Raw genomic sequence first — 23611 nt, 5'->3', positions numbered from 1 at the left:
GGTCTCAAAACTTGGCAGTTGACTGGGGTGAGCCCCCAGCTGAGCAGCAGTGTCTCTTGGTTCCTAAGCAAGGGCCTTGCCCTTGTCCAAAGGGGCACTCAAGAGCCACCTAGGGCGTTTCTGGAGAGGCACCAAAGGGCCTTCCTATTGGCCACAGGGTGTCTAAAATTCCCAGCATTAGTCATCCCTTTGGCTTGAGGCTACCCTTCAAAAGGTCTATAAAATGCAAATTTGTGGGAAGAGATGCGAGTCACTCAGCAAGCCCCTGATGGCAGGGACCTGAGGGACTGGGTGACAGCCTAGGGAGGCCACAATGGGATAGGGGCAGGGTCAGAAAATCTAAAGTCTATAGCAGTATATTTCAGATTTGCTCATTAGAGGATCATGAAATCAACTTAGTGCAAGGTAGCCAGAATTTAAGAAAGAAATGAGAACATACCAAAATGCAGGGGGCATTATCATGTACACTGTATTGTTTTATGAAATCAAACTCTGGTCGTGATTGTAGGTACCTCTGTCTCTATATGTGTGCACGTGTGTACTGGGCCGAGAAGATGCCCTTCTCCCCGTGCATCACGGTCTGTGCAGTACGATCAGGCAGCAGCGGCTCAGGTGGGGACTTCGTGTGGGCCCCAAAGCTGAGGGGTAAGAGGCAGTTTCCCTCTTTCACGGTTTCGCTGAGAGACACAGCACAGCTGCAGCTTAATGCGGTGGGGACATCTTTTTCAATTGAAAAAAATAAGACACAGCAAAAACATTCCGATAATGTAAAACTGTGTCCCTCCTTCCCATGCCCCTACCCCTTTCCTGAAGTGACCTTCCAGAAGTTTTCTGTGCACACACAAGCATGTGTCTCTCCCTTCTCTCCCTCCCTCTCTTCCTTCTCTCAAAAAGCCAACGAGAGCACACTATCCTGGTTCTGTGCCTTGCTCCCTTCACACCATGCATCCCTCAGCACGTGAAGGACCATCTCGGTCTTCTGCGCTGCAGCACGGCAGGCCATCCTCTGGTGTATGGTAATTCTTTTACCAGCTCTGATGGACATTTGCGTCCAGTCTTTTGCTTCTTATAAACAACACTGCAGTGAACGCCCTCACACAGCTGTCTCTGCCTTTGTGCAGCAATATCTACATGATCTATCGGACAATTCCTAGAAGTGGAGTTCCAGGGTCAAAAGGTCTGCGCATTTTAGATTTTGATAGGCAATGTCAAATTTGGTTCAGTCTATTGAGGCCATACCAAAATATTAATGGCACTTTGCTGCCTGGACACTGGAGCCAGGACCTCTTCTACTTACCATGCCCCATTGGGCCGTCCCTCATCAAAAAGCTCCTCACGCCCTGTCTTGACATGGTACTCCTACCCTCCTGCTTCCTCCACCCCGCCCTTTATTTCAAGAAAGAATAAACACCATTCAACTGACTTAGTCTTCTTGGATAGTTTAACTTTCTTTGGGTGTAACCATTGTCAAAAAGTCTTGGTTCAATGAATGTCTTATGAAAAATGTAACGGTGCTGTAATTTGGATTAGACTAGGAAAAGGCATGTTTTAGTTTCCTCAGCACAGACTCTTAAATATTACTTCCAGATACAGCCAGAGCTATGGGATGGTTACACAGCTCCAATGTTGGAGCCACCTGGGTCTCTTCCATGGCCAAATTTTTGAAGTAAGATCTGCATTACAACTCAGGCAGTAATCAGATCAAGTTCAATGCTCTGTTTCTGCAAATGCCTACAGAACACCTGGTGGTCTCCTTGCAACTCCTGGGTGGAGATTAAATTCCTATTTAACAACAGAAGGTAAAATCTTTTATTTCTTTTGAGTTGTACTTAGTGGATGTTTGATTTATCAAAAAATGATCGATTATAATGCTAATTGCTTGCAATTTTGTTTTTGGAACATACTAAAAGAGGAAATATTGCCCTCTTATTAAGATGAATTCTTTACTGCTAAGCTAACCAAGGGGTGGGGGGCAATTTTGAAGATGGGAGCAAGTTTCACTAAAAAAAGAAAAAACCCTGCTTAGCTTCACATCAAAATTAGAGCAAGCAATCTTTGCTCCCCCTTTAGTTGTCACATTTGGTTTCCTTCAAAAGATGGCGATTTGTCCCAAGGTTAGGCAACACACTGAAACATTTTCACACTTGGGAGTTTGGAAAATGTGATGTTCTGCTAACATCTGCATACGAAACACAAATTGAAAATATGCTTGCAAAACTGTGGTTAGTGTTTTATTATGGGGATAACCATGACCGAATATGAGATACAATACATTTCACCTCCGAAAGGAACAATCCTGAAGAGGTGGATGTAGCTAAAATATATACTGGATTGCACCACAAGCCTAGATAAGCTGCTGGCTGTCCAGTGTCAGGGAAGCCAGCATCAAGTTGAAGCTAAAAACCTGTTCTGCTGAATCCCAGTTCATCCTGGCCAGGGCACTCTTCCTCAGAGCTCAGTGAAAAGGGGAGACTGTAAAAGACGTACCTAACAAAGCATGTCAGCAGCTTGAATGGAGCAAACCAGGCCAGATCTGAAAATTCCAATAAATAAATGAAGCTGAGCATTTATAGCCAACAATCATGTCACTGGAGCCACAGAAAACTGGAGCCGTGCAGCTGGGAGGGGGGAGTGTGGAGCCAGAGAAGGCAATGGAACGCGCCCAGGTTTGATTATTTATGGCGTGCTGATGAAGAGACAACTTTCCATATGAGGAACAGCTTAACAGAGGAACAGCCAGGCTAAACCAGGAAGAGGCCCAGAGAAGGAGAGACGCACAAGGGGACACGAGTAAAAATGACAGCTAATAAACCAATACAAATCTAAAATGCTGTAACTTTCAGAAATAATTTAGGGCCAAAAGAAAAGGAAAAAATCTCATTTTGCTGGCCTTGGGACAACTTTCCAAGAAGCAAAAGACATTAAGCAAAATGCTGCATTTAAGACCAAATTTGCCTTGATGCCTTCCTACCTATAAGTTTGGTTGCTCCTAGAGCTGGCTTTATTAATAAAAGGGAAGTAGCAATTCTGTTTGTATTTAGCTAATTTTTTTGACAAATATTTTTTTCAACAAATTTTTTTCCAACAAATATTTATTGTATTCTATCCCACATCAGGTGTTGGACCCTGTGGGGCTACATGCTGAACAAAGACACAGTCCCTGCCCTCAGGAGGCGTGTAGTCTAGCGTGGGAAGAGACAAGTCCATCGAGAAGGTCAGGACACGGGAGTGGGCACTGTGGGAGCGGCTATGTCAGGGTGAAGGAGGGGCAGAGGGGGGGCAGCCACAGGGAGGAATATGAAGCCCAAGGTGGAGCCTGGAATGGGAACAATTTAGTGAATTTTGCTTTTTCTCTATTGATTAAATAGACACTTACCAAACCTCCTTGTAATCCAAATCCCAGTTTATTTAAAAATGAAAATATACTTTTCATGCAGAGATGCAAATTTCTATGGTTCTCAGTAGTTTTCATCCTTGAATCCTGGATTTGAGGCTCCCTCAGCTGTTGTAAATGGTCTTTCCATGATAGCACACACCTCTTCTTCCAAGTCTGGCCGAAAGCATAGTAAATATCAGCCACCAGGTACTCCGTGGCCCAAGTGTGCCGGCCATTTTCTTTGTGTCTCGTCGGCTCTTACAACAATGCCTTGCGGTGGGATCCTCAGGCTCACTTCACAGATGAGGAACAGAGCCTTCGAAAGGTACTCTCTCAAGGTCCCATGGCGTAAGCATCACACCACTTCTGCACCTGCCTCTGGGTTAGGTAGTAGGTTGGGACTATGCCAACAACATGTCTACACCCAAAGGCGGCTCATCAACTAAGACCCACTGGCTTATCAATTCGAGCTGTTCTCAAAGTTATTTTAGCTATATACTCCCTCTTTTCTACTCGCTCCCCAACTGGAGTTCCTCTTCCCACCGTTCTCTCTGAAGAAGTGCTACTATTAAAGGCCAGAAACTCTTTATCTTAGGTGACATTGGGGCTGTTCAGCTGTAATGCAGGGAGTGTTTCTAGAAGCTAAGAACTGTAAGAAACATTTGATTCTCAACAATGCACACATACAGGCGTCCTGTGAGGCCTCTCTGCATTGCAAGTTTCCTTCTCGCTGAAAAAGGTTTCCTGCAGATGAGTGCCCGTGCCCCGCCCCCACAGATCATGCCCTGCTGCCAGGGGGATGCAGCCAGAGCACTTAGCCTTGAGCCAATCACATCTTCTCCCCACCTCTGCTCTCTGCCCCATTCCCGACTCGCTACTTTCCAGGCACTATCTGTCCTCACTGCAAGAATACGTGGTTAAACGCTGGCCACAGGTAGGTGTCTCCACAACCCTGGGGACTTGACACTTTCCTTTACACGCTGGGTGGAAGCATTCTGTCCCAACACCTTTGCCTCCATACAGACTCCAGAATGCTCCTCTGTCCTTGGCCAACTGGCCAGTATTTCAGAAATGCCGCTTAGCTTCTAAGGACTGAGTGGTCTGTGAACTATTTTGTAGTTTGAATTCAAGCAGTATTCTTGATAGGTCTCATTTTTTAACGTCCTCAAGGCCAATCTTCCCAAAACAAACTGGGTACTGCACTGAAGGGGAAAGCTGTTTTACTACTAACCCAGTTCTGAAAATACCAAACAGTGGAGGTCTGACGTTACCTCTTTGAAACAGGGTAAAATGCGATCAATCGATAAACCACGGCAAAATCTTTCAAAAATTTCTATCCTTACCCTCTTATTCTCAAATTTATAAAACTATTTGTAAAAAGCCAAGGATTGAGTTTTCTCTTTTTGTACTATTTGAGCCAGATCATGCCTATGAACACTTGCTTCTAAAACTAGATATTAAAAAGATGACTTAAAGGGCTGGCCCTGTGGCACAGTGGTCAAGTTTGGTGTGCTCTGTTTTGGCAGTCCAGGTTTGTGGGTTTGGTTCCCAGGCATGGACATAAACCACTCGTCAGCCATGCTGTGGCAGTGACCCACATACAAAATAGGGGAGGATTGGCTCAGATGTTAGCTCAGGGCTAATCATCCTCAAGCAAAAAGAGAGGAAGATCGGCAACAGATGTCAGCTCAGGGTGAATCTTCCTCAGCAAAAACACCAAAAAGACAAGACTCACTAGCCTATCAATTAGAATTTAGTTCTTCCTCTGTTTAGGTTAACTTCCTTTAGCACAGAAGAACGTTATGACGATGCCTGGGCCTAGCTTCGGGCAAACAGAGCTGGCTACATACACGGTGCTTTCATCCAAAGGCTGAAATTTTAGTAGGATGACTGTTTAACTCTCCTGTTCTAAGAAAACGATTTTGCAGCCAGGATGGCCAGAAACGTCAAATGGCAACTTTTCTGATTCGAGGTAATTTCACAGGAACTTAAGAGGCAATCATTTTACTCTTGAGTTTCAAAGAGAACCTGGACTTGAAAGGCACAGTTGCATCTAAAATTGATCAGCGAGCGACAACCCACTGAAGTTACCTGGGAGGGAGGGAAAGCAGCTGAGACACCTAGACATCTGGACTGAACTATCCAGTTCACTTTCCAGCTTGTAAATTTTCTGGCCCAAAAGACTATTTGAAAATAACCTTTAACCAAAAAAGTAGATTTTTTTATTAGCTGAAGTACTAAAACATTTTTGATTACTTTGATATGAAACACTATAGCTTTAAGACTTACCAATAGCTAATCTTCAAGGCAATGTGCATTTAAGAAAATAAAATTTTAAAAAAACTAAGTCCTGAAAACATGGATTTTAAATTTTGGTAGATGAGAGAACACTATTAAATATACTGCTCTACAGAGCATTCAAATAAGGCAGAGACTTTGATAAATATCAATAATACACTATGGTTGAGATGGAAATGGTTTTGTCACCTAGAAATTTATCACATTTGTTGATCTACTTAAACAGAAAACATATGAACAGAAAACACACACACTCAAACACATGTCTTTTTACTGAAAAGTGTATTTTAGGAACAGCCTATAATCTTTTATATTTCAATTTCCAAATTTTGATCTTTTTACATATTTATTCTGAAATAAAGTCTAAGACATTAACAGTACACAGAATTTTAAAATAAACTGCATATGGTTAGAAAAATATGCATCAAGGGCATAGATATATGTCATAAGAAAACAAACTATGTACAAACATCCCTTCTGCTCATTAGTGCTGATCCTAACTTGTTTGGTTTCTGTAATTAAGCACCACCATAAAACTCAAAGCTTCGAGAGAAAGGTGATAGCAAAACTCTCTTTAACCTCGCTCTCGCCCAGTGTTTCATTTCTCAGTTTTCGGGGACAGCTCCACCTCTCCCTGGCTGGAGAGCGCGTTTAAAATCGTCCAGAGTTTGGGAGGGTCCTGACAGCTGTGCTGCTGTTCCCAGTGCAGGAGGAGCTCCTCTTTCCTTCCCAGAGTCTGTGCACAAAGGACACAGTGGAAGCCCCGCTGGGACCGAAGGAGACCGGGGCGGGGGCTGGGACACCCAGGGCCCCGGGGCTCTTCTTCTGGCTCCCTCGGAACCGGCTGGCCTCCTTCACTTTTCATGAGCACGCCCACGTCATTCTGACGATGAACGCAGAGCTGCTTTTTCAATTTAGGAAACGCACGTACATCCTCGTCGGAGGGACAGTGTGCAGCGGGCTTTCTTCTTTCGGGACGATGTTTCCAGTAAGGAGCAGCCTGTTTAACCAGTTCCTCCTGAGCTCCCTTGTTTCCTGGTAAGATCTCCTCTTGTAGCCTGCCCTGAATTTCCTCTCCATGAACATAAAGTAAATGGAACTTTATTTCAGCGAAAGACTGAGCTGTGATTTGACAGCGGCCACATTTGATTTGTAATTTGACTTCGTCAGCCTGGTTCAGAAGGAGGTCTTCTTCCAGGTGAGACTTGTTTTCCCTGAAAAAGGGGAAAGAGTCCAGATAAGATTTTGTAGAAAAACACAACTGGAACTTTTCCTTCCAGCTCTTAGGCTTCAGGGACCTAGAATCCCCACAGTGATGGGAAGGACAAAGGACGGAGTAAACGGAGCACGGACAAGACAGGCCATGGTGAACACCAGCTGTCACTCCTGCGTGGGGCCACACATTTCTCAAGCTAGCAGGGTCATTTTAGTAAAAGACAGTTTCCCTTTCTGCATCTCCCCAGAGGAGCTAACTGTCCTTTGGTTACCGTAGGAACAGGTGCAATCACCATGGGAGTCGGGTAGGACCAACTGAAGCGCTACAGGAGCACACTTGGTCCGGTTGAAGGTAACTGTCCCACGCCACCACTGCCCACCCTACCCTTGAGCAGTGAATGCAGTTTGGACATCTTACCTAAAATAAAAATGCACTACAGGAAAACAATTAGGAAGTGAGGTTTCTTTAGAAAAATGGAGAAACTATAGAAAAGCCAGGAAGAAACAGGACAGGCAACCCTTATTTATTTATTTTTTGTGAGGAAGATTGTCACTGAGCTGACAGCTGTGCCAATCTTCCTCTATTTTATGAGGGACGCTGCTACAGCGTGGACTGACGAGAGGTGCTAGGTCTGTGCCTGGGACTCGAACCTGCGAACCTGGGGCCAACGAAGTGGAGCACACAAACTTAAGCACTATGCCACCAGACTGGCCCCAGAGCACTCCTTATTTTAATGATTAAGAGTAAGCCAAAATTGAATAGAAAGTATTTAGAACAATTTAGGACAATTAAGAATGACAAGGGACAGAGAATCCAAAGTGTTGGAAAATGCTTAATTTTCATGGTGCTGATGAGAATCCATTTCAGTGAAGCTCCCTCTGTCACCTGCTGAAAAGGACAGACTGAGGGCATTTCCCTGGTTTGCTTATTGCTCTAAGACCGCCTGCCAGGCTTTCAGAGTGCTTAGCTTGTTTATTTATTATGCTAGGAAGCAGTATCTGCACAAGGGAATGACACAGGAAAAAGTGAACCTTGCCTGAGAGGAAAAATAGGGCCAATGTAGAGGGTCAGGTCTGGGCACCTTAGGGTCTGGTCAATGCAGCAGACCTATGCTGCGTCCCCACCATGTGTCACGCCATGTTCCAGGGCAAACGATGCTGTTTAGACATAAATTCTGTGGACGTGCTTATGGGGAAAATTACTTGTAAAGAGTACCAGGAACTATACACAATATTTACTATTTCATACTTCCAATCCAAAAACAATCTCTCACCCAACTGTCCCCAGCATACCTCAAACTGGCTTGCAGGGGTTAGAGTAATTAAGATCATGACTGATCAGAACCGAGGTCATTCTTCACAGAACTAGGGGCAGGAGGAGCTACCTTATGACATCCTAACCTGAGGGATGCTTCCGCAAACCCCCCTTGCTGAATGCGAACCTCACCTGTCCCCAAATGCAAACAGCCTTCCTCCCAGGCTGTCACCCCGCCGGCACTCACCTCTCCACCGACCCTTCCAGCGCCCGTACGTTCACATCTTTGCTCTTTGCCATGTCCCCTGGCAGCAGGTCGCTGGGGGAGGGTTCGGTGCTGATGACAACCCTATGCACTTCTTTTAGATGGCCAAAATAGACTCTGACGTGACCAAACACTTTTGCACAAAACTCACAGCACACGAGCTTCTTCAGACGGTTCTCCCCGTGATGGAGTTTCATGTGTGTGCTCAGGCTGCCAGAGCGTACGTACGCCTTGCGACAGATCCGACAACTGTATGGCCGTCTGTTCGTGTGTGTATTCATGTGCTCTCGAAGGTGCTGTTTGAACTGGAAGTGGTGGTTACAGACGTGACATCTGTGCCAAGGCTTCTTAATGCCAGAGAATCCATTTCTGAATGCAGAGCTGGGCTTGGCGGAAGGGCTGTCATCCTGCTTACAGCCGAGATATTGAGGAGTGAGTGAATGGCTGAACAGAACGTCCTGTGCTATCCTGCCGAGCGTGTGGGACTGCACTGGGGCTGCAGGAGAAGCCAGGGGGGCCAAGGCTGGCATGACGAGGACAGGTTTAGGCATAATGCTACGGTATTTCTTCATAGCCCCAGGTTTTTGATCTCTGGATTCCTGGGGATCAGTTTTCACTCTTTCTTTACCATCTTTACACTTATTAATGACACATTTCCTCCTTTTTCCCTGAAGCGCCAAAATTTCATCTGGTACCTTCCGTTTTCTTCCTCTTCTCTTTGCTGCCCCACCACTGAGTTTTGGTTTGTGGCTGAGATCTAGCTTGGTGGCCGGACAAAAGGCACTTTCACAGGGACTCTGCTTTGACACCTGTGGGGCAGGGATCTTGTTGGCGATTTTGGGGACTGCATTCAAGCCTTCTGTGATGGAGGCTGTCTTATCACAGTCTGCCCTGAGCCCAGGTAAAGAAAACTCTGTGATGTTAGCATCTGATTCACTTCTGTAAGCCTCCGTGCTTTTTATTCTTGAGTAGGGGAAGATGGGCAGTTTCCCTTTGGGGACTGAGGAGATCAGCTGAACTGCATTGCCCAAAACGGCTGGTGCTGAATTGGTCACGGCTTTTGCAAGGTCCACTTGCTCATTCTGGTTTTCACTGGCCACAGCAGAAGGCTTACTGGGTATTTTCTTGCTTGCGAAGTTTGCCTTCCCTGAAATCTGCACGAGGCCCTGCTTGGCAGAGGGCTCCTCTGGTGTGGATGATGTTGGGGTGGCAGCAGGGTTTGGATCTCCGTGGTCGTTGGTCACTGGAGGGCGAGAGTCTCCGTGGCCACCTCCATTGGTCAGTGCAGCCGCGGTGATGCTGGCGGGGGCGTGGTCTAGAGCCAGCACGGGCTCGGATGGACTGGGTGTGTGTGGGGGCTCTGGACGGTCAGGTGGGCAAGGGGACGTTTGGGTCTGGGCAGGAGGTTTGATACAACCACTCTCAGAGGTGCTCAGAATGGGTTTCTTTCTTGATCCTTTGTTATTTCTCGGGGGTTGGTATCGAGGAATAGGCAGTTTAAGGTTTTCAGGCAGGGGCAGTCTGGGTTTCTGGACTGGCTGAGCTGAGGCAACATGCGGCAAAGCAACAAGAGAAAATGTCCCCTCCTGGCCAGAAACCTGCATCAGAGCATAATTCTGGGTGGGCATCCCCAGGGGCTTGGAGTTGATGGAAGGTCCTGGATTCACCTGATCAGAGAGTGACGGCGAATGGCATGATAACACTCTGGGTGTTAGCACTTTGGGCACAATTTTTGGTGCAATGGTCCTAAACTGACTCTTATTCTGCAAACCCTTACCACTCTGAATTGTTCCAGAAGGAATGTTTGATTCACCTGCAATGACAACACAATATAAAAAGTCACTGCAGTGTAACTGTCCTGTTGCTGAGAGCAGAAAGAAGCATCTTATCATTCACTCTGCCTACGAGGCACTCCGAGACTCAGCCCTCCCCCACCGGGCAAACGCCTGAGTTCCTCAAGATCTAGCCTGAAGGTCAGCCCCTGCCCCCTTCCAGGGACTGACTATTGCATAACATTGACCACGTGCCAGAATAATTTATCTGTTTGCGTATCTCTACTACTAAACACAGAGCTTCTGGAGAGCTGGGACTGTCTCTCCCCGCCTTGTATTCTGCAAGTCCATCCTCTCCATCTACCTAATGCCCACTCATCTTGACAGGCCAGTGCCACCCCACCTCCTTTCCTGATCTCCTGAGCTGCAGTCTCTCCTCTGGTCACCTCCTCTAGTATGTTCTACTGTGTATTTTATTTATTTTGCATAGATGTCTTGTTTTCCCTATTCAACTTAAGCTTTGTGAGTGTGAAGTCTGTATTTAATTCATCATGATATTTTCCACTGTATCTTCAGTGTGAAACAAATGTTTCTTGTATCAAACTCGTTTTTCACTCCATTTCGGGCTACACCATCTGACCCACTGGCAGTGGGATGTGTTTTACACAGTGGATGAATTCCAGACTGAACGCTAGCTTGGTTGCTGTTTCCCATGTGACTTGTGAATTTCTCCTCACACCTTTCAAACTGTTTATGTGCGTTTTTGCAATTAAGTCACCAGGATTAAAAAAGCTGAGGTGACACCTTAAAAAAATGTTGCAGAAAAACAAAAAGATACAATGTGATAAGTAAAGATACAGAGACAACAAATAAAAAAAATACATGAATCACACAAAAAGCACCTTCTATGAGGCTAACAGGCACAATTTAAACTGACAGAATAACACTTCATACACCCCAGATTTATTAGGCTGAATACAGACCAGTTACAAGGACTCTAAGAGAAGCATTAAGGACACATTTCATGCATTGCTTCTAAGGACAGAATCACCTATTTTATTCCGAGGCCTCTGGGTCAGAAGGCCTGGCTGCAGGAAAGTTTCCCATCTCTAAGTACCTCCTATTCGGCAAACTTCAGTTCCATGCCTGCTCACCAGGTACCTGCACTGTTCTAGGGACTGGCTATTGCAGGCTCACAATCCCCTTTCTGAAACCTTAAGGCCAGACACATTTTGGAATTTACACTTTCACATTTGAGAAAAGCAATAATAAGCAGCATACACCAAATGTTACGTGACACCCAGCAGAGTCTGCAGAGCACCCGTAACTAGGCCTGCTACACTTCTGCAGCAGCATATATGGCATCCACAACAAGCGGGACAAATGAAGACTTCCAAAGTCTTACTCCAGTTTAGGTTTTGCCTCTGAATGAGTTTTCATAGCCAGTGATAAAATTTTCTGTTTTCAGAGCTTTTTAGATTTTGGAGTTAAAGGTAGGGGACTGAAGAACTATTTGCTTAGGGGATACCAAGGACACAAAGATGAACAGACATGATTTCTGCCTCAGGTAGCTGACAAGCTGGTGAAACTGACAATTCACAAGATTTTTTTAACCAACCGCAAATTTTCTATCTACAGGTAGCAAACTAACATTTTAGCAGAAAGCTGATTCTTTCAGCAAAAATGACATTTTGCAAATATACAAATAAGTAGCATAGTAAGAATAAGGTTGAAATGTTTACTGACCAACTTATTTTAGAAAGCAACCATTGGTGGAAAAAAGATTGTTAAACACATTTCACATGGTAGCTTGCATTAGAGTAGGAAGAAAAAAGTCGAGTGCTATGATCTGGGAAAATCAGATGAGGATAACTATGTCATTTGTTATCTTCCTTTTCACTTTGCTATCGCGAAGTGCAAGGGTAAACTGACTGCTCAGCCACCTCGCGACAGTCGCCCACATGGGGCAACTACATTCGTTTCTTCTTCCTACATAATTTATTTTTTAGTTCTATTTTCACAGCCTTTAAATTGTCTATCATTTTAAGCCTCATCCTCTCTTCTTTTTGGAATAATACCGGAGTAAGTTGCGAATAAATATATTAAATCAGGATTGAGAGAGTTGCAGAAAGCTTAAAATTATGGATAGCTTTTGGTTACCTAGAGACAAGGCTTCTTAAATAATTATACTAACAAGAACAATGGTCTTTGTGTCTACACAACAGATTGGGTGTGAGGAAGGAAGAGAAGAGACAACAGTGGGTCATTTATCTCTAGTTCACACTCCTACTAATTGATTGAGCACAAAATATTTACCACAAGAAGAGCTAGAAGAAAGACTATTTTGTCCTTAATCAGTCATAAATCCTCTTGAAATAATATGTGACAACAAGACATCACAGCACAAGACATATCACCTCACTGGTCTGCTCAGACTGTCCAATTGCTGTTCATCTCACAGCCAAAGCCAGAGGCCCTGCAATGGCCTAAAAGGCCTCAGGACCGCCCCTGGGAACCTCTCTGCCTTGTTTCTTCACCCGCTCCCCTCCAGCCTCGGTGGCTCTCTCCTGTTCCTTAACTGTGCCACTCGCCCACTCCTGAGTCTCTGCACTTGCTGCTTTTACTGCCCGACGCTCCTCCTCCGGATTTATCTCGAGTACTTGCTGCAGCATTTTCTTCACGTTTTGCTCAAATGACCTCTTTCCAGGGAGCTCTTCTCTGACTGCCTTATTAAACTGTACGCCTGTTCTGAACGCCTGGGCCCTCTGTCCCATTTGAATTTTCTGTAGCACACTTGCTCCATCCTACAGCTTACATGATGGTCTGCTGTCTTCCCTCACTGGAGCGAAATCCTTCAAGGCAGGGAGTTTGTGTCGTCAGGACCCAGAATGGTGTTGGGCATGTGGTAGTGATGTGGATTAAGGCTGCCCCAGGGAGAGAAGCCCAAGGTGACCTGGCCTACATGCCGATCTATATGACCCAGTGGATTTTTATGGTATGAATTAGGGCTGCCCCAGGGAGAGAAGCCCAGGGCATCCTCACCTACATGCCAATCTATATGGCCAGATTCGTATCTAAAGTTATATGACCGCACAATAACCAGACCCCATCTGCACTGAAATCATTTAACGACTTTTTACATCATCTTTTCTTTTTCCAGTAAAAATAAGTCACGTACCCATGCCTTATAAATTTAGCCCTAACACTCAACTCAGGGCAGCAGCTCTTTACTGCCCATGGGTCCTGTCCCCATGCTATTCTATACTATTCTCTAAATAAAAGAGCACTACTGCCAGACCTTGAGAGTCCAAGAAATCTTTATTTTGACTCTTTAGCTCGCCGACGCCACATCATTTCGAATTCAATAATTATTTGTTGAATTTGTAAGTGGTAATAAAGTGATTAATGGCTGAAATAAGGCATTTACAGATTGCACTTAGAAAATTCTAAAAAATGAAAAAGAAAAAAGTACACAGTTTAAAAGCAAACTCAAACACTTCCATATTTTGAAAATTGAAAAAGAAATAGCAGATATATCTCTGGGACATTATTTTTTTTCAGTTATTTTGCCCACTGCCAGAATAAGGGAATGGGTTGGCACTATGATAAAACCCTTCAAGATAAAGGGGATAGGTGAGGCCAACTGACTGACCATCTGAGGAAAGAATAAGAGACAACAGTAAATCATGCTGTTGGGGGACAAACTAAAATAGTCAAAGAGATCAGGAAGCTCTGAAGAAGAAAGTGCTTTAAAGAAACCAGACTTACAGAGCAGAGAAAAGAGAGCAATTAGAGTGAAGAGGAGACGCACAGCCACAAAGGGAAAACTGGACCTCGCAGGCAGAGAATGGTCATGTCAACATGAAGAAGAGCAGAAATAACAAAGAACAGAAGATGCAGCTGAAGCAACAACCCGTGGTCAAGGTCACCTCACAGTCTCTAAAGACTTCAGTTGGGAAGGGGCTTCCTATTTTTTTATGACCGAGTGTAAGAAAACAACCCTGACAGTTAAGGTTTCCAGAAATGAGACTAAATATACTTTATAGAGCCATTCCAAAAGGGAATGGGCTAATTATGATGCATTTAAAGGTAACGTGCTTCGATTGATCTTCAAAAGTTTCTACGTTATAGTGGAAATAAAATCACACAGGAAGAGCAAAGATGTTCAAAGGAAACGGAGGCTGTGGTCTGGGACCAAGGGAATCTCGTTAGGGTAACTAGCTTCCCCAGCAGGGGAGAACACTGCTCAGTGAGCAGCCTTGGCAACCTGAAACCACAGACTCCCAGACGACAGGTGTGGAGGCTGCCACACCACTCCTTCTCCTCAAGTTCCCTGCCATTTAAAGAAGGGTATACTGGGGTAGAAGAGCTTATCAGTTGGCTTCATGACCAATAATCAAGAGCTAATCACAAGAAATCTGTGGGGTGAAAAGATAAGGCCTTTGAGGGTAAATTCAATGTACTCAGGCTCGCTTGGATCTACTGGGAAGTACATACAAGGGTGACAGTCTCCATGAGGGTGGTATTGAGTCCCATTTCCCAGGCAGAAGGGGGAGCTCTCATGCAGTACCACTGGAGGTCAATTACAGGAAAGACAGTCAATTATAGACCCAACAAAAAGAAGTCATCAACAGGAAGAATCATCAATTACAGACCCCAACAGGAAGAAATGTGCATTACATCCCAAATAGAAATGACGACCCCAGCAACTCAGCCAATGAGAAACCATTACCACCCTGAATTCTTGCTTTTCTCCAATGGATTTTCATTCAAAACAACCGTTCCCAATTTCCTCCTTTTTCCCTATAAAATAATGTTCTTCTCCTTTGATTGTTGGACTTGCCTATGGCAAGCATGCAGGTCCTGAATTGCAATTCTTTGGTTTTTCCCAAATAAACTCATTTTGCAGTTAAAATAATTGGCTGCTTTGGGTTCATTTTTAACAGAATGAAGTGATGGGGAATGATATTGATGTATTACAAGAAATGCAAGGTGGGAGAAAGAGGCAAGGCCACAAACACAGAAGAATAAAGTACCCCTAGGAATTATTTAAATGTCCTGCAACAGGGTACTAATAAAATAATCATCCAACCATCACATAATATCATGTAGCAGTAGAAAAGAAGAATGAGTTGGACTGATATGAAACACTCTCCAAGATGCGACACTTATAGTATGCTATCACTTGCATTTAACAAAAACACTGAGATATACACACAAATATATTCCTATGTATGCACAGAATATCTCTTAAAGGAAACAAAAGAAACTAGTATTAGTGGTGACCTTCAGGGTGAGGGCACTGAGGAGCACTAAAAGGTCAGGATGGGAAAAATCCTTACTTTCCACTCTCTGTGCCTGGCACACAGGATGTGTTTATAAATATTTGTTGAATGAATAAAAGGAAAACAAAAGTCTCCATTTTGAATCGATTTTAAAAAGGGGTTTCTTTTGGGATATCTGTGACGGGTAAGTGTGTCTGCATAAATGACTGTATCTAGATTACACACTGAGAGTGGCTCACGTTTTCTATTTTCTTTGCCTACTTAATGACAAGAATTGCTAATAATAAGGGAAGCAATCTAATAATCTGACAGGCAGTACATAACTAGCCCCCAAAGTTAAGCACTGAGAAGTATGAGAGCTCATTACCTCCTAAGGACAATTGAGTCCTGAGAATTATTCGTCCAAATATTTGGCTCTTTAGGATAAAACAAGGCAATTTGCAATAAAGGTCACTTATGTTAGAATAACTACAGGGTTTTTTTTTTTTTCTTTTTAAAATATTTTGAACAATAGGAGTCTTTAGAGAAGCTGAAAATGCCATTAAATTTTTAAAACGCTAAGATGGTAGGACTGTAGGAAGTCTTTCTTGGCAGTGTGGCTACAACAGCGGTTTATTCCACTACACATTTACAAGGCCTTTCAGACAGTGTGATCTAAACCCTCGCCTGTCACCTACTAAATTACGGATCTCATAGAACTGTGCACTAAATAGGAAGGAGAGATTTCCACTGACGTTCATAATTTCTGGAAATCCTGCAAAATCACCCATAACACAGTTAAAGAGACGGAAAGGACTCTCAGGCACTAAACGTGGATTTTTATTAACTGAAAACATAAAGGGCTCACTCTGTAAAATTAATTTTGCACAATTATACAATGCGAATACTTAGGATTTTAAATGTGGGCTGTTTTTAATATGTTAAGCATATTTAAAAAACTATTTTGAAAAGTGACATTTACAGTTGGTGATAAATTGATCTAACTGTGGATTAAAGGGAAATGAGGAGGATAGAGTCCATATTATGGTCTAGAATCCACGCTGGGTCTTTTCATTGAACTCTCACACAAACTCTGCAAATAAATATTATTTTTCTCCTTTCACAGATTAAGAAAAATGAGGCTTAAGGAAGTTAAGCTAAAGTCGACCCAACCTGGATCTGTCCCATTACAATTCGAAGCAATAACCTTCTCTTTCACACTCCCCTCAAAAGGAGGAAAATTATAATATAAAGTTGCCCTAATTAATTCCAAAGTATAATATTATTTCTGAATTTTAAGGAGAAAAAACAGAAAATTTGCAATAGAAATGGCTTGTCATATCCTAAAACTTTGATTACCATTAACTGATACTTTCTTTCTGAAAGCCTGCTTATTAGACAGAACTCATGAAAAATTAATAGTCATTCTAAGATGAAAGCAGATTTTTAGAGTTGAATTTGCCATTTACTATCCATAGGATTCTGACAAATCTAATAAGCTTGCCAGAGATTTGTTTAGAGAAAGTGCAATGTGGGTCCCCCTCCTCCATCACCACCAAAACACGTGATCTGATGGATATGGCTGCAGGGCAGAGGCCGCAGAAGGAAGAATGAGGGCTCAAGGGTACTAAGTGCCTACACCTATGCCAGCTTGATCAAACCGTTTCACAACACAGCTGGCATGGACAATATTAAGAGACAAGTACATTCGGCAGGCAATTCTCTAGACGGCCACAAACAACTCCCTTCCTGATTTCCACTGGCAGAACCAAGGCCTACTTCGTTGCTTTGAAACAAAGTTATTCCTGGTCGTCCCTTTGTTGGCTTGGGCAGAGTTCCTTTATTCCATCTGTTGGGATTCACAGGCCTACTGCTGAGCACGGAGAAGAGAGCAGGTAGGGCAGGAGACAGACTCCTTGCTCCTGAAACAGGCTTCCTGGATCCAGGCTCAGAACAAAAGTGCTGCCAAGTCTTAGCCACAAAAGAGCCAAAATTTTTAGGTGTTATTTAGGTTTTAATTTTATTCAACTGAAAAACTCTATTTTCAGTTTTATTTGTTGGCATCCCTGTTCTCCCTCCCACTTGGCTTTCAAATAATAAATTCCAGTTTGGGTTCAAACTGTTTCCCAAGATGGTCTCTGGTTAAAACAAATATGATAAACTCTGGAGAAGTCTGAGATAAAAGAAATGCCTCAAAACACAAGGGAGCTCAACTTAATCTTGCTGAAAAACCTATAAACACATTTAGCCACTGCCTACCCTCTCCCCAGGGCACTGTCCAGCCTCTGTGGCAACAGAGTCAACAGAATTTATTGAGCGTGGACCGTAGTGAGCGCCCTGTAAAATGTACTGGCAACAAGCACAAGTGTTCTTTTGTTTCTAAGGGCTCAGGATGCCAAATATCATTTCTAGTGCCCATATCTGTAGCACTAAGACCTCCAAGAGTCATTACATCTGGGGCACAAATTTCAGGAAATTTGACACTATATAAAGGAAATAAACACATTCCCAACTGGGTATCTTGTATTGCGAGTCTAGTTTTGCCCATTCTCCTTGGCATACTTGCTCTCCTCTGAGCTAGCTCCCTGCCCTTCCTCCTGTAAAAACACCAGTGATACCCAGGCACCTTCCATTCAGCACGGGCCTCTGAGAGCTGTCTTGCCAAACAGTGAAGTTACCTCCCGGTTTAGCAAGAAAGGGAATTCCTGCTTTCTGAGCACCAGGGTTTCTTTATTTCCTGGCACTTACCAATACTGTTTCTTAAACATGATTCCAATGATAGGGAATATTTTATGTGTCAGATGCTGAGCAAAATATTTTACATGCATTATCTCATTTAATCCTTACAATAACCTGAGTTAGGAATTACTGTTATGTACATTTTACAGATAAAGATTTTGGAGCTGGTAAGTAACAGCGCTGAAACTCAGACCTTGGCCCATGTGACTCCCAGGGCTCTTCCCACCTCTACATGCTGATGGTAAGCTACTATGCATCGTTATGGCCACTGTCACAGTCTCCAGTGGAAGGAGCATGGGTTTGGGGTTCAGACAGACGTGGTTTCAACTCCTGGCTCTGTCCTGTGGCTTGGGAAAGTCACTCTTTGAGCCTAAATGTTCTCATTTATGAAATGGGCATAAAAGTATCTGGCTACAAAGGTCACTGTCAGGATTAAATGGAAAAAGTACCCCTGAAGGTGCCAGGGTAGTGCCTACCACAAGTTGGTGCTCAGCAGACACTGGTTTTCCACTTTCTCTTGGCAAAAAGTATGAGGTTCCTGACATGGAATCATACGGAAATAGTACTGAATCCTTAAACTGGTGTTTCTTTTTTGAGAGGTAAATGAAGGTAAGAGGGAAGAAATGGCTATTGCTTGTGAATAACGCTCCTGATAAAATCATAAAGCATTTTTTCTTTCATGCCTCTCCCCTGCCATCCACTCTGGGAGTTCAACTTTCCCTACATCTGATCCATCCTATTAGGCTCTCTTACTCCCTGTCCCCAATTTTTGCAACTCAGTTGACAAGGTGCTAATCAGATGAACAATTCTAGTGAATAGGAGTTAACATGTGCATTTTAAAGAGCTGTTTTATGGGGACACTCTTCCCTCCTTTTCTTTATATTGAGTATTGATGCTAATTGTTGTTGCTCTCAAACCTAGCAGGAAAGAAGGCACCCACCCTCGTAGACAGTTCATGGAGTAGGAGTGAGCCCAGGTCTCAGTGGCCTTGTGAGGAATGGGGCCTAGAGTAGGACTAAGGATGCTGGTCACATCTCTGGAGGACGGTGAGAGCAATGGCTGTGTGATTTCTCCATTCAGAAGAGAAAACATGTGGACTCTCACAGAGGGTAGGGGCAAGACAACCTGAATTTTGAAAGCACTTTCTTGCAGATTTCAGTATTTTGTGGAGGAAATCAGGATAGCTTGAATATAGAAAGAAAAGTTTGGCACCAAAAGAGGTACTGCAGCCCATAAAGCTGAATAAATTAGATATGTAATATATTATAAAGCAAGAAGAAACAAGCATTCTTTATGGAAGAATTTAAAAGCTATTTACCTAAAATATAAATGGCAATAAAAGAAAAAAATAACATAATGTGGTTTGTTAAATCCAAGTAACTAATTATTCTTTTTGAGCCATACAATGTCCCAAATGAAAATAAAACTGAAAAAGCTCTATCATTTAAAATATATTTTCATAATTTTCAATTTCAATGAATTTCCCCTTCATTTTAATGAATCCCCCTTTTATCAGTCCTTATTTCTGGGAGGAATTGTTTTTAATTTCAAGTGCTTCTGATGAAAAAGAGTTGAAAGCTAGATGAAATATTTTTATTTTTAATACATTTAGAAAGATAAAGTTATCTTTTTGTAAAAACAAAATTGTTACATACACAAGATTTTATTCGTTATTATAAAACAATCAATCTTGTATTTTTACCCAAATCTACGAATGACTGAGTAACACAAAAATTTAACCAAGAGCTAATGATCTATGGGGAACACAAAGCAAGACAAAGAGAAACTTTTGAAATACTTTATTAACGCCATCCTCCCATTATTCATTTTGCTGTTAACATTACTAGAACTGTTAATATTCAGTTGAGTCAGAGAGCTGAAATTGAGAAGAGCTTGTTAACTGAACTTCATCAAGGTAAAAGCAGAGAATCACTTCATTTGACATGCTATCACCCATAACAAATACCTGTGCACACTGTCTTTCCAGGAGATTCTGACATTTTCTGTTTCAGCTGCTTCTCAGGCCTGGTGAGCATGGAAACATCTCCTGCAAAAGAGCTGCAGTAAGCTGCACAGATATCTCACAGCAAGAAATCTTCCACCAACAAATTACAAAGCAGCCCCTTCTTTTTTAATCTTCTATTTCAATATCAGTTGGAACAGTTAAGCATCTGGGATGACTAACAAAATGACAGTTGGTGAAGAAAACCTTTTCCTTCATGGGATAAACAGAAAGATAAGGTTTCAGCACCAGAATGTGTAGTCAGTTGGAACAATTAAACTAGGACACACACAGAAGGTTGGAAGGTTCTTGCCTTCGGTCAAAACACCAGGATTATGAAACTAAAGTGGGAAAGACCACAATGTTTCAAAAACAGCATAATTAAGAGCAAGGGACTAGAATCACAAAGATATTCTTATTTTTATACTGTAATTTCAAAAGTAGATTTACTTTATATACATACAACAGGCATTTTTGAGTGTGTAAAGTGCAACTTAAAAACTGAAATAATTGTTCCACTGCTTTATAGCATAGTTTTACAGATGCTTCATCTTCACTTCTGATTTATCTTCAACTCACAGTGATTTATAACATTTTTTGCTGCAAGTTTTCCTGTACCTCAGCTTTTATGTCAAATAATTCATGATTTGTAAGTATGACTTCAGACCATGTATTCCTTTGTTATATCAATAATTATTCCCTAAAACTCCTGCTTGGTAAGTCTTGACTGTTACTTCTTTAATCAAGGCACACCTTACCTTAACATAGAGAGACCCCCTACAATACTGACACTTTGAAGAAAGTAAAGAAAAAGACGATGAAGCACCAGGCACTGACTGGTGCTGAGGTAACTGGATTTGTGGTGGTTGCCTTTGTGAGGCTGTATGAGTTAACCGGCATACACAGATTCTGAGGTACAGCTCATGTAATCGATGCTGACCTGAGCTACTACAAAGAGCGAAGTCATCAGAGTTTGAAAGTTGTGGACCACTATGGACTCCTTTTCTTCTGAATTCTGCCTGGCTTCTCCTCCATTAATACCTTTATTGTTCTTAGGGTGACAACTTCAAAACCTGGTTGAAGGAAACATTTACTCTCATTTACAGGTTAGGAGCATGTAAGAGTTAACTCTCCATTTTCCTTTAGAGATGGAACGATTCGCAGTCCACCTGCCTGCCTTCTCTTTTCCTTGAAGCTGTGCACGTTTGTACACGTGCACATGGGGAGGTACTTCTGGTTCTGGAGCTGGCTTCATGGCTGATCATCCATGCACATCCCCAGAATATTGTGGGTTCACACCACTGCTGTCTTCCTACAGCACCTACCCTGAGCGGCTCCACCCTGTGCTTTCCACTCCTGCTGCCTGCTGCCTAGTGCTGGAGAAATCTAACCACTGTGAACACTGGACAGCATTACACATTTACGGTTTCCAGTCTCGAACTGCAGACCTACTCCACAATGTGCGTCTTCTCCCTAACAGGCTCCCCTCACTTCCTCACTGGAGCTAGCCCAGGTTTCTCCTTCTACCCGACCCCCACCTTACCCCACCGAGCCCCACAGCTCTTTCTCTTGCCATTGTTTTTTGGCATTGACTTTGCAATGGAATGAATATTTGTGTCCCCTCAACATTCATATGTTGAAATCCTAATCCCCAGTGTAATGGTATTTGGAGGTGAGGCCTTTGGGAGGTAATTAGATCATGAGGGTGGAGCCCTCATGAATGGGATTAGTATCCTTATAAAAAGACCCCAGAGAAGTCTCTCACCCTCTCTCCGCCATGTGAGGATACAAGGAGAGATGGCAGTCTGCAACCCAGAAGAGGGCTCTCACCAGAACCTGACCATGCCGCTACCCTGATCCTGGGCTTTTAGCCTCAAGAACAGGAGAAATAAGTTTTTGTTGTTTGTAAGCCACTGGCACTTTGTTACAGCAGCCTGAAGTGACTAAAACCTCATGGAGAACAGAGAGGTCCTCAAGTAGGAACTCATTCACCATGGCTTCTTTCTATTTCTACACTCTCTTCTTTAATTATACAACACAAATAAATTTACCTTTTCTGGGGTGGGGGAGGGTGAGGAGTGAGAAGCCCTATCATTCTATGCAACATCCACCTCAAGTCCTGAAACATTAAAATGTGCATCTCAGAGTAAGGAAATGGAGTATTCCCAACCCTGTTCTGGACCCCACACTTATCCGCAGGCCCTCGCACTGCCTCAGGGACCCTGTACCACCAGTGGGCTCCCCAGCGATTAGGGAGGCCGTCCCTGACCATCCTATCTAAAAGCAGCTGCTCAGCCCCCTGCAATCGCTTGCTCCTTTCTTTCTCTGCTTTAATTGTCCTCATGGCACTTATCCTTATAACGAGATTATATTCTCTGTCTCCTCCCACTGGAATGTAAGCTCCAAGAAAGCTGGGGCTTGTTCTGTCCACTGCCGGGTCCCCAGTCCCTAGATATGTGTCTGGTACATGCAGTTGCACAGTATATTAACTACTAAATGTGTGAACTCTCAACTGTATTGTCGTTTTCTTCTTTGTTTTAGCTGAACACACACACACACACACACACACAACACACGCAAAACAACAATAGAGTCCTTGGGCTTGATCTCCTCCTTAAGTTACTGTCCTATCTCCTTTTCCTCATGAGAAAATTTACTGTAGATAGTGTATATGTTCCTGTTTCTGCTCATCAACTCCTATTCTTTCCTCAACCTCTCAAACTCTAAACTCCATGATGAAGTACTGCAAGTCCCTGTGTCAGGAGTCAGACGCAGTGCTTAACGTAGTATCTCACTTAATCCTCTACCAGCTCCTGACATTAACATCTCCAGTCTACAGAGGTGGAAACTGAATTATTTCTTGCAAGGTCACAAAGCTGGTGAGAGTTGGATTTGAACCCAGGTCTCTCTGGCACCAAAGCTGTTCTCCTTCCATTCCAATACACTGAACTCTCAAAAGTGTTCTGCAGTTATTCCATTTATATGTCAATCTCCTCGAGTGGCTGGTGAGTGCCACATAAGCCATCTCTATGTGGAGAAAATAAAGATCTTTTTGACTAAGCTTTTCCAATCAGAGAGCCTAACTGTCCAGAGAGGGAGAGCTTCCTTTTTTAACAGGAATCTATAGCACGGTTGCTGGAGAGGCAGTTAATGAAATTTACACGGAGTGAGTCCCTTTGCAATGCCCTAGTGCTTAAAAGCCAGGCTCTCACATGAGCAGCCTTCTTTTACAGAGCTCCTGGTGAAGAAATCAGGCTTATGCCAAATGTAACTTTTTTAAAGGAACAATTACACAATAAATTTATTAACACTTTTTTTTAAGATTGGCACCCGAGCTAACGACTGTTGCCGATCTTTTTTTTTTTGCTTTCTCTCCCCAAATCCCCCCAGTACATAGCCATATATCTTAGTTGTGAGTCCTCTA

At 43.2% G+C, this 23611-nt stretch overlaps 1 protein-coding gene across 5 annotated transcripts in view; it reads right to left on the bottom strand.

Moving 5' to 3' along the window:
- Window positions 1-5945: 5945 nt before the first annotated feature.
- ZNF438 (zinc finger protein 438) overlaps window positions 5946-23611 on the bottom strand; it is a 185180-nt gene continuing 167514 nt past the window's right edge. For 4 of the 5 annotated variants that reach the window (XM_046679420.1, XM_046679419.1, XM_046679421.1 and 1 more), the window contains 3 exons: window positions 20152-20232; window positions 8392-10222; window positions 5946-6888 (listed from right to left, as the gene is read on the bottom strand). In XM_046679420.1, coding sequence (XP_046535376.1) covers window positions 6273-6888; window positions 8392-10222; window positions 20152-20232 — 2528 coding nt within the window. In that variant the 3' untranslated portion in view covers window positions 5946-6272. Of the gene's footprint in view, window positions 6889-8391; window positions 10223-20151; window positions 20233-21127; window positions 21702-23611 lie in introns of those variants that run through there. The other variant, XM_046679422.1, reaches the window with a different exon arrangement.

The sequence above is a fragment of the Equus quagga genome, chromosome 12 (genome assembly GCF_021613505.1).
Source record: "Equus quagga isolate Etosha38 chromosome 12, UCLA_HA_Equagga_1.0, whole genome shotgun sequence".
In the NCBI taxonomy this organism is placed as follows: domain Eukaryota; kingdom Metazoa; phylum Chordata; class Mammalia; order Perissodactyla; family Equidae; genus Equus; species Equus quagga.
This window is presented reverse-complemented; position numbering and strand designations above follow the sequence as displayed.